Source organism: Eriocheir sinensis, unplaced genomic scaffold (genome assembly GCF_024679095.1).
Source record: "Eriocheir sinensis breed Jianghai 21 unplaced genomic scaffold, ASM2467909v1 Scaffold770, whole genome shotgun sequence".
Classification (NCBI taxonomy): Eukaryota; Metazoa; Arthropoda; class Malacostraca; order Decapoda; family Varunidae; genus Eriocheir; species Eriocheir sinensis.
The window spans coordinates 145,001-156,584 of record NW_026112132.1 but is presented as its reverse complement, the minus strand read 5'-3'; the positions used below and the strand labels follow the sequence as shown (position 1 = coordinate 156,584).

At 43.0% G+C, this 11,584-nt stretch overlaps 1 protein-coding gene across 1 annotated transcript in view; it reads left to right on the top strand.

The window, feature by feature from the left end:
- The first annotated feature begins 7,888 nt into the window (after positions 1 to 7,888).
- Positions 7,889 to 11,584, top strand: part of LOC126994312 (uncharacterized) — an 18,402-nt gene continuing 14,706 nt past the window's right edge. Inside the window, exon 1 of the mRNA XM_050853638.1 lies at positions 7,889 to 8,826. Coding sequence (XP_050709595.1) covers positions 7,899 to 8,826 — 928 coding nt within the window. The 5' untranslated portion in view covers positions 7,889 to 7,898. The remainder of the gene's footprint in view (positions 8,827 to 11,584) is intronic.

Genomic DNA, 11,584 nt, shown 5'->3' with positions numbered 1-11,584 from the left:
ATTGTTTGTAATGAACTTAGCCGCCTTGGTGTTGAGTTGTTCTAACCTATCAATGTTTCTGTGTGTGTAAGGATCCCACACCGTGGAGCAGTATTCCAGTGTTGGTCTAACAAGTGTGTCATAAGCTATGTGTTTAATGTCAGGTGTGCAGTTATGTAAATTCCTCCTCAGGATTCCCAGTGTTCTGTTGGCTGTGGCACTGATATGGTCTATGTGAGTGATGAATTTCAAGTTAGTTGAGAGATGGATGCCAAGGTACTTGTGTGTATGAACTGATTCTAAATCTGAATTATGGAGAGTGTTGGTGTGATGGATGGGGTTGTGCGCTCTGGTGAATCTTAATAGTTTGCATTTATCTGGTCGGCGGTGGCCGAAGTGATAGCGTACTGGACCCACATTCGCCGCGTGATGGACGACGCGGGTTCGAATCCTCACGCTACCACTCGGATTTTTCAGTCACCGCCGAGTGGCTTAAAACTACCCACATGCTGTCCTGAAGACCACCCATCAACCCGGACTCTAGAGGAAGCCGTCCAAGCGAATCAAGAACGAGTTCCGGGGAGCAGCATGAGCCAATGCAAGATGGCGCCACTATAAACACTCGCCTGCGCCAGAACGGGCTGGGCCGACCATCAGGCCCCACCTGGAAGAAGCCTTGGGCCGACCATCAGGCCTCACCGGGAAGATGCCTACCGGAGCAATAGGCAACAACGTAAAAAAAAATAAAAAAAAATAAATAAAAAAATAAAAAAAATGGCCAGGTGCGTTCACACCTCTCGAGGGCGTCCAAGTAGTTTCGTAGTAGTCTGCAGTCGTCAGTAGTCTTTACTGCTCTAAACAGTAAACGATCGTCGGTAAATAGTCTAGTGGAAGAGTTAGGCGCTGACAGTGGAAGATCGTTAATGTACTATCGGATCGACTCATAACCGATCCACTAGTGAGTGAAAAAACGAATATGCTTGACCGATGAGTTTAGTCTCCCGGAGGCACTTAATCCGCAGGTAGCCGGTGGGGAGGGACCCGGGTCACTCCGCCCACCGCCAGGATGGAAGCTGCCCTGGCTGTCCACTCAAACTCTCTCGACCCACGCAGTAACAGATGGTCCACCTACTCCCCATTTCTTAATTTTATTAATTATACTGAATCTGTGAATTTCACCCTTATTATGAAAAGAGATATACACAATCTATAAAATTATCTTATAAGCAGAGAGAGAGAGAGAGAGAGAGAGAGAGAGAGAGAGAGAGAGAGAGAGAGAGAGAGAGAGAGAGAGAGAGAATTACAACTACTGCTACTACTAATATAACTGCTACTTACTATTACTGCTACTACTAGGTATAACTACTACTGCTACTACTACTACTACTACTACATGTGCCGCTTAAGCGTGCGGTATAACCGGCCATTTACACTCCAGCGCGCAATTCATTGTGCAGTGTTGCTCAACTACAGGAACCTTACACTGCAGAACGATAACACAGCAAGTTCAATAGTGCTGAATAAAGTTGTATAATTATCCAGAAGACTTTTCTCGTCAAAATGGCACGTCTATAGACATCATTTACCATCATTGCAGTCATATAGCAGAATGAGTTATGTCGATGTTTTCGGTGATGTAAGGAGGATAGCGATGTGGGTGTTCGTTGATTGTCCTTTTATACAGACTGGCCAGGAGCACTCGGCGACAAAACAACACAAGCTGAGGTCTCTGGAAACAGGTCAGGCGGTCATTACATAGCTTAGACTACGGTGACTGAACAGGACATTAATCAAGTCAGGAGCACTCAGGTAACAATCAGGTCATTATGTGCCTTAGACTACACATAGTGGCCCATGGGCCTATACGCTACACACGCACGCTGAAGTAGCAACCTTTTACTACCAGGGATTAAATGATTTTGATTGTTAAATTATTGAAATAAAGTATATTACAATGTAAATTATATATTTTAATAGATATGGATTGACGAAGAAAAAAAAAACATTTGTTAATCATATGACATGGTTTTACATTTTGATGACAATAATTGTTACCAGGTGAATGATGAGCTGTGCAGAATAATTATTACTCTCTCTCTCTCTCTCTCTCTCTCTCTCTCTCTCTCTCTCTCTCTCTCTCTCTCTCTCTCTCTCTCTCTCTCTCTCTCTCTCTATCTCTCTCTCTCCCTCTCTCTCTCTCTCTCTCTCTCTCTCTCTCTCTCTCTCTCTCTCTCTCTCTCTCTCTCTCTCTCTCTCTCTCTCTCTCTCGTCCGTGCATTTTGACCTAATAGCTCGTCCAGCCCCCATTTTTTTCAATCACCTCTCTTACCCTTTCAGGCATTGACTCAACCATATTTTGAATGATATGAGGCTTCTGTCGTAGCCCCTCCCATTCCCTCTCTATGTGTTCCATTAACTGCTGGGGTTGTCTTTCCCTGGCTTTAGCCCAGCTGTTCACAAGGTAACCCCAAACATTTTTAATTGGGTTGCAGTCGCAACCCCTACGAGACCATTCTAGTAAAATTATTTCATCGGAGTGGTTTTGAAACCCCTCCCTTACTATCCTGGCCATGTGAATAGGGCATCTATCTTGGATGTAAACAATTGGTCCAGCCCTTAAAGGAAAATTTATCATCAAAGATGGCAAAAGGAAGTCTTCTAGAATTTCATTATACAAGGCGCCTGTGAACCGACCTTCGATTCTTGTTATGTCACCCACACCGTCCATGGATATCAATCCAAAAATGTTGCAAGTGACATGACCGCTCCTCGTTTCCTCATATATATTTCTCTGGTCATACTTAAAAGGAAGAGCAGATATATCATTAATAAATTTGCCTGAAAGGATACGTTTTACACCATCAAATGATGAAACTGGTAGAAACGCTTCTTTGTTGCGACTGTGATGAAATCAACAAAGTAAAATTTATGTGGAATGGCCTTTAAGAATAGGAAAACCTTATCAATAGCATGTTGAACCAAGAAAAAAATAATGCACCTGAGTGAAAACATACCGAGTGTTGTCTCTTCTCTAAACGCGTAGTCTACCATGGTCGGAGGAGCGAAATGTTTTTTTCATCTGCAAACACAACCTTTGACCAAAAGTCAAGGCCTCTGTGTTCATGCAGATTGGCACACTGCAGTCTTGCAGCTCGATGTTCATCAGTAAAAATTTATTTCATGGCGGGGACCCTACAATGGATCTTGGCATCATGGAGACGTCTCTTGATGGTTGTCATGGAGACCTCCAGTTGCAGCCGCTCCCTCAATAGGCGCACCTGACAATCACAAAATGGGGGGTACAAACTTGGCAGAGGGACTTTTTTGGCAGCCATAGACGGTAGCGGGGTTAAGAGTGGCCTATCCAGATATTTTGTTTTTATTTATTAATGATCCACGAGACATCCTAGAGTTAAATTAAAGTATGTGCTCATCGTTGTATTCATTCATACACACACTGGTAATATTTCTGTGGGTCTGATTCACTTGTTTAAGTGAAATTCTATTGCGAAAAACAGGCACCAATTCGGGTCACTAATAAAAATGAAACAGGTAATGTAAGTTTCGCCTCCATGAAATATACACAAACCGATAAATATGAAAGCTCACGAAGTCGCAATAAGTGACATCACCTGCTTTGTGCAGTAAAAATATGCTTATATAAGGAATCTGATACCTGCAAAATGACGTGCGTTTCTGCCAGACGTACAAAATCGTCACGCGGGAATTTTAATCTTTGATACTTATTGGCAGTGCGAGGAACATGCCGGTTCACACATGTTCTGTTGCCGATTGCAAGTCTTCGTCATGGAAGAAATTAGACCAATTTCCTCATGTGAGTGGTGTAAAAGGTTGGGCTACATTCCCTTCCCATAAAACAGACATGTGGAGACGAAAATTGTGGGAAAATAGATGTAAAAGAGGCGCGGGATGGAGAGCAACAAAATATTCACGTGTCTGCTCAAAACATTTCAAGCATTGGACCAGATATGGACCTTCCCAAGCACACCCAGGCCCGGAATGTTTTGCCTATAATAACTGGGGGAAAACACTACAACCAAGGAGGAAGAATGCCGTGCAACTGAAGTCTCCGATTGATGCGGATGTGGATTTAGTGGCTACTTCTACTGCTGATGCTACTACCTCTGCTGATGTTCCTGCTAGACCAGAGGATTACACAGATGCGAAATGGATTACAGCATCCATTTCAGGTAAGAAATGTTTTACTTTATTGTGTATTGATTGATAGTTTATTGTTGAAAGTAAACAACAAAGGAGAAGGGAGGAACATGCCATCCCAAACCCCAGGCAGTACATAATGTGATTATACAACTAGGGATACATGTGGAGGTAGCACCATGAAACTATAAAGACACAATGGTAGGAGGCAAGTGCTAAAAAATGAAGACTTTGATTTAGTCAGTGGAGTAGACATAAGGGACCGAATTTATGAACTACAATCTAGGGACAAATGCAAGAAACTCACTGAGCACAGCTGAAAGGGTATTATTGTTAATGAACCAGCCCACCAGCACAGGCAGGTCCCAGTGGCCCTGTGAGTAGTAAACACTAATAGCAAGACAGTGATTGAACGTGTGATCCCCTGGCCTGGCACACAAGCGACAAGGTACAGGGTCAGTCCCACTGACCTAGTAATATCTGTAGCCCAGCCTCAGCTGCATCACCACCAGATCATAGGATGCACTAAGCCTATACCATAAGTGTGGGTGAAGATACTAGATACTTGGGCATACTGAATGCCGGAAGGACTACCATCCTGCCACCTCAGGGCAAGCTGACTGGTGACACTCACTAACAAGGGATCTAAGTCTACTCTTTACATAATTATAGGTGTACTCAACACCTGGGTGTACATTGAGATCATCAGAGGTAGCACGAGCAAGTCTGTCTGCCATTTAATTATGGGGCAGCCCAATATGTGAGGTCACCCAGATGAAGTGTGCATATTAATATTATTATTATTGCTTACTTAAGAGGCAAGGGAGCTACAATAGGGCTCTTAAGGAGTGCAAGGGAGCTATGGCTCATTAGGCGTGCCTCTAGGTTTTCATCATGCCAGTAAATTAATTTCAAAAGTTGATGCTGGCACTGTTGATGACCTCATCTGGCAATTTATTCCGGGGATTAACATCTCTTTAGGTGAAATCATATTACTCTCATGGGTATGATGTCTTGGTTTAGGCAGTTTTAGTGTGAGGCCACTGGTCTATAGGTGCGCATGTCTGGGAATGAGTTTGATTATTAATATTATAACTTTTGGATCCGTTAATCCTAGGCAACATAAACAGTTAGGAATATATAATGTTTCTTTATTCTTTCTTACAGCAACACCCAGTTCCCATGAAGACCACAGCTATTCACAAACCTGCCGACCAGTGATGAATCAAGATGCCGAGCAAGCTGATGTTGGTGTACAGACATGCAGCACTGTATCACAAGATAAGATTTTTTTTATTTATTTATTTATTTTTTTTTTTTTTTTACGTTGTTGCCTATTGCGCCGGTAGGCATCTTCCCGGTGGGGCCTGATGGTCGGCCCAAGGCTTCTTCCAGGTGGGGCCTGATGGTCGGCCCAGCCCGTTCTGGCGCAGGCGAGTGTTTATAGTGGCGCCATCTTGCATTGGCTCATGCTGCCCCCTGGAACTCGTTCTTGATTCGCTTGGACGGCTTCCTCTAGAGTCCGGGTTGATGGGTGGTCTTCAGGACAGCAGGTGGATAGTTTTTAAACCACTCGGCGGTGACTGAAAAATCCGAGTGGTAGCGTGAGGATTCGAACCCGCGTCGTCCATCACGCGGCGAATGTGGGTCCAGTACGCTATCACTTCGGCCACCGCCTACCCATGCTTATGCAGGCCTTCAAGTTAAAAATACTTGCCAGTGACACAAGTGTCAGGAAATACACTGGTATGAGGATAAAGAAACTATTGTTTGATATATTTGATGCTGTTGACAAGTGGGTCATATGTAAATACTGGAGGGGTCTAAAAAGAAACGAAGAATCAAAGAAAGGACAGAAGAGTGGAAATGGGGCAAAATCTAAAAGTTCACGGTTTGATGAATTCCCTTATGACACTCATTCATATTAGGGAAGGTGCACAAATACAGTTGCTGAGTGACCTTTTTGGGCTATCACAGTGTTCTGTAGGCAACATCCTTATTACCTCGATTAATGTACTCTGTCACGTTTTGAAGAAGTGCCTCGACTATCCATCTGCTGAAGTAGTTAAGAGTAATGTACCAGACAGTTACCCACTCAAGTATAGGGACACCTGAATAATTTTAGACTGCACTGAGTTTCCCACCTTCAAACCAGGAAATTGTTCTGCCCAAGCTGCCACATATTCAACATACAAACACGACAGTACTGTAAAAGCTTTAATTGGCATTACTCCAACAGGATTGATTACATTCATTTCAGATGTGTATGGGGGTAATACCTCTGATCGGTACATCACTGAAAAAGAATTAACTGATAAGGTCATGCCTGGGGATGCCATAATGGTGGACCGTGGTTTTAATATTGCTGATCTCCTGCTTGCTTGAGGGGCAAAACTGCATATGCCCCCATTCACAAGAAAAAACAAGGCAGGACAAAAGACCCTAACTCATGGTGAGATAAGAAAAACACGGGACATTGCCTCACTGCGTATCCATGTTGAACGTGCCATTGGACGCATGAAAAAATAAAAACTTTTTTCCCAACCAATTCATATAAATACATGGAAACGTCTGCACCAGATATTAGTTATAGTTGCTGTCATGTGCAACATGGAGTGTCCTCTATTGAGAGAGTAAAACTGTATGGCAGATGTCTGCCAGTCATCTTCTGGTGCTAATGGGTTAGTCACAGAAGAAGGAAACTGCAAGAGTACAGTAAAACACACACACACACACACACACACACACACACACACACACACACACCGGAACTTAGAGATCAGACTTATGAGGAGAGACTCAATAGCATGGGGCTCACAACCCAAGAGAGAAGAGAAAGAGGGGATCTGACAGCGGTGTACAGGGTGGCGAGTGGAGTGGAGGATTTGGACATAGAGGACCTGCGTGTGTAGAACGAGAGAGAAACGAGAGGACATGGACAGAAGTTGAGGGTGACCACGTGTAGGAGAGATGTGAAAAAGTTTAGCTTCCCAAGCAGAAGCATTGAGCTATGGAATAGATTAGGGGAGGTGGTGGTTTGTGCGAGAAACATTCATGATTTTAAGGAAAAACTGGGTAAGAGTGGATATGGAGACGGGACAGCGCGAGCGTAGCTCTTTCCCTGTATGTCGCAACTAGGTAAACACACACACACACACACACAGTGCTGAGGTTAGAATGCTTGCCTTGCAACCAAGAGGTCCCGGGTGTATGCTATAATGTGTTTATGCAACAGTCTTTGTAAAAATATATTTATCATAAAATAGCAATGCCTTTTTTTGTAACATTGTAGAACTCCTTATCAAAATAAACTATCTCTATCATAACACAGGGTAACAACCAAAAAATCGTCAGGGGTTTCTCAGCTGATTCTGACTAATTTTGGTGTTCTGAGTCCGAATATCACACTGATTTTGCTCTATCAGGTCAACTTTTTGAGATACAGCCATAGGCCTACCTGACGAGCTATACATATGCTAATATCAGGGGTTTTGAGTTCAATCATATTTTTCTTGAAGAATATATCGAATTACAAAACTAACTTACTTCTCTAAATTAGCTGCATACGTGTCAGTCAGTCATCCTGCTGACAGTCAGCTGCATCCTGCTATTACATATATATATATATATATATATATATATATATATATATATATATATATATATATATATATATATATATATATATATATATATATATATATATATATATATATTTTTTTTTTTTTCAGGTCATTGATATGGCTTCGGCGCGACGGTCATGCAGGAATAATCCTGACGTTTTCTGCTACATCTGCGGAGAATACACGCTGTCAGTGGACAGGAAGAACATCACAGGATTTGTGAAGCGCGCCTACCAGGCTTACTTTGAAGTCAAGCTGGGTGACCAAGATAAGTCCTGGGCACCGCACACGGTGTGCAAGACGTGCGTGGAATACCTCCGGCGGTGGACGAAGGGCGCGAAAACTTCACTGAAGTTTGGGATTCCGATGGTTTGGAGGGAGCCGTTTGACCATGCATCGGATTGTTACTTCTGCGCCATCAATACTACTGGCATCAACCGGAAGAATCGGCACAGCCTCCAGTACCCCGACCTTCCATCTGCCCGCCGTCCAGTTGCTCACTGCGAAGAAATTCCTGTACCAGCGTTCAGAGAGCTTCCTGACAGCGACGACGAGACCACCACTATAGACGAGGGAGGAGATACAGAAGAGGAGTATGGTCCGCAGCCCTTTTCACAAGGTGAGCTTAATGATCTGGTTCGGGATCTCAGCTTGTCGAAGACTTCCTCCGAGCTGTTGGCCTCTAGACTCAAAGAGAAAAATCTACTTGGCGAGGACGCGCGTATCACTTTCTTTCGTAGAAGGCATGAGGACTACATGGGCTACTTCTGCCAGGAGGAAGACCTCGTGTACTGCCGAGATGTCGCCGGTCTTTTTGTTAAACTCGGCGCTTCTCAATACGATCCGAGAGATTGGCGACTTTTCATTGACAGCTGCAAGCGCTCTTTGAAGTGTGTGCTCCTCCACAACGGGAACCAGTTCGCCTCAATCCCTCTTGCGCACTCCACAACTCTCGAAGAGAACTATGAAGCAGTGAAGTACGTGCTCGACAAAATCCAATATGAGCAGCACCAATGGATCATCTGCGTCGACCTCAAGATGGTGAACTTTCAACTTGGTCAGCAGTCCGGGTTCACAAAGTACCCGTGCTTTATATGTATGTGGGGCAGTCGAGACAGAGCCCAGCACTATGTAAAGAAAGAGTGGCCGGCGCGAGAGCAGTTAGTACCTGGGGCGAGAAACATCATAAACGAACCTCTTGTTGACCGGGAGAAGATATTGATCCCACCGCTGCACATGAAGCTTGGGTTAATGAAACAGTTCACGCGCGCTTTGGACAAGGATGGGAGGTGCTTCAACTACCTGTGCCGAGCCTTTCCTCGACTGACCATTGAGAAGCTGAAGGCCGGCATTTTCGATGGCCCACAGATACGGCAGCTCATCAACGACACAGAGTTCCAAAACTCCATGAACACGCTAGAGTGCGCCGCCTGGAAATCGTTTGTGGAGGTGGTGAACAACTTCCTGGGGAACACGAAGGCAGCAAACCACGCCAGACTCATCAGCAGCATGATAGAGGCTTTTCAAAAACTCGGGTGTTTGATGAGTATAAAGATGCACTTCCTATTCTCACACATGGAGAAGTTTCCTGAAAACCTTGGGGCGATGAGCGACGAGCAGGGAGAAAGGTTCCATCAGGACATGCGCCAAATGGAGGAGAGGTACCAGGGGAGGTGGGATGCAGTCATGCTGGCGGACTACTGCTGGTCGCTGAAGAGAGACAACCCAGCAGCTGCTCACGCACGGGAATCGAAGAAACGCCGATTTATGCCGTGAACTCTGAAATTTTGTGTCACGTAACGTTTATTTAGAAGTATTATATGCTTATCAAATTTGATGGAGTAAATAAAAACTGAATGAATTTGGATACGTTGACTTTTATTTCTTGAGGAAAACGGAAAAAATCGTCAGGGTTTCTCAGCTGATGATCCGCAGAAATTAGTTTTTTTACGAAAAATCGATTATAAAAAAAAATCTGTAGCAAAAAATCTTGACCTGATTGAGCAAAACCAAGGTCATTTTCGGACTCAGAGCATCAAAATTAGTCTAATTCAGCTGGAAAACCCTGGACGATTTTCAAAAAATATTTTTTTGTTACCCAGTGTAATGTATGGTGATTTCTGTGTTACAAGAACAAAATCACAAAATGAATAGCCAGTGACAAAAAGATGGGCTTGTACTTGGGTATACCATGGTGACGATGATTTTAAATGTAGTGACTTATCATTACCCCGGTATATATGAAATTTACCTTCTATGGCAATTTCCTCAGGTGATTTTGTTTTTACAGAGTAGGGGCATTTTATCTCCAATAAACCTCTGCCACAACATTTACAGGTGATGACACCATCTGGGGAACATCTTAATAAGGGATTGTCCTTTTTGATGAATAGTCCTGCTGGCTTAATTTTGAATGAACTGTGATCCTTCATTTTCATTGAATATATTTTCTTGGCAACAGCCTCATGATGATGCCCATACCGTGTGGCACTATTTCCCCCAAAACAATTTTCCCCTAATATTATTTTAACAATATAATTTTCAGCATCATTTTTTGTATAATTGGCAGCTTTGTGAATAACAGTGGATGTGAGGGCTCCTAGTCTTTCCTTTTCCAATAAGAGGAAAGGCTCTGTTTTAGTGTTGATGTACATATTTGTTGCCTAATGTCTTCAGTGTAGTACTCCTTAAGGTGTTTTATAAATGATTGCAAATCAAGTATACCCATGAAAGTCCTGCCAAGTTCTAGAATGTTGATAGGTGTTGTCTTCTTTGAAGGATGAAAGAGCTGCATCATTACTGCATCTGTACCACTGAGTGCTGCCAATAAGTCTCTTTTCACTCCTTCAGCACCACGAGGTTTGAAGATGCAAGCATTAAATTCTGCTTCATGATGGCTGCGTGGCTTTGGTGTAGTGGTGTCCCTCCTGTCAAATAATGAAATATTATAGTCATTCTACTACACCAATGAAACAAACCAACTATGGTGCCTCCAAAATATATGCTACCTCTTTGCCTGTTCCAGGCACCAATTTCTGCTGCATAGTGGCACTCTCTGAGATGAGGTGGCCTGGCAGTGGCGAGATATGTAAAGGTGCTACACCTTCTACTGGTCTGGCATGAGCAATTGAGGGTGATGCCAGGAAAAAAGAATACTCGTGGGTGAACTCGATAATGTGATAAAATGTTTCGCCGCCATTCCGCAATGCCCCATAGGGAGCCCTAGACGGATGTCGCAGTGGAAAGAGAAACTTGTTAAACTTCTGGTGCGTGAAAAGGTTAATACTTCCCAATTTTCTAGAAGCTTTGTTCCATGCATAACTAAATTGCAGAACCAGCTTCCAAATGATGTGGTTAAAGCTGAAAACCTGCCATTATTTAAGAACAGAGTTAATAGTTTTAATTAGCTGATTTGCTCTTTCCTAAGGCCAATGTTTCCCCCTCTGGAACCCTTACGGGGTATAGAGTTCCACGAATTCTCCAGAGAGGCTGACATTCTTGGCCTATAATAATAATAATAATAATAATAATAATAATAATAATAATAATAATAATAATAATAATCCATTATAATTATATTCACAGTAAGATGCTGACAAACCATCACTTAAACATGAGACTGAGGAAATAAAAGTGCATAAAAGCTTGGTCTCATGTTATGCAGTGAAATTATTTAATAATGAATAGAGGAGGCAATAACATTATTTGAACTCCAAGCCTTGAATGTAGTTTCATCAGTGATAATTCATGATGGATAAGGCAAACAACAAATTCATAAGGATGGAGGTACATAAAATAAAACA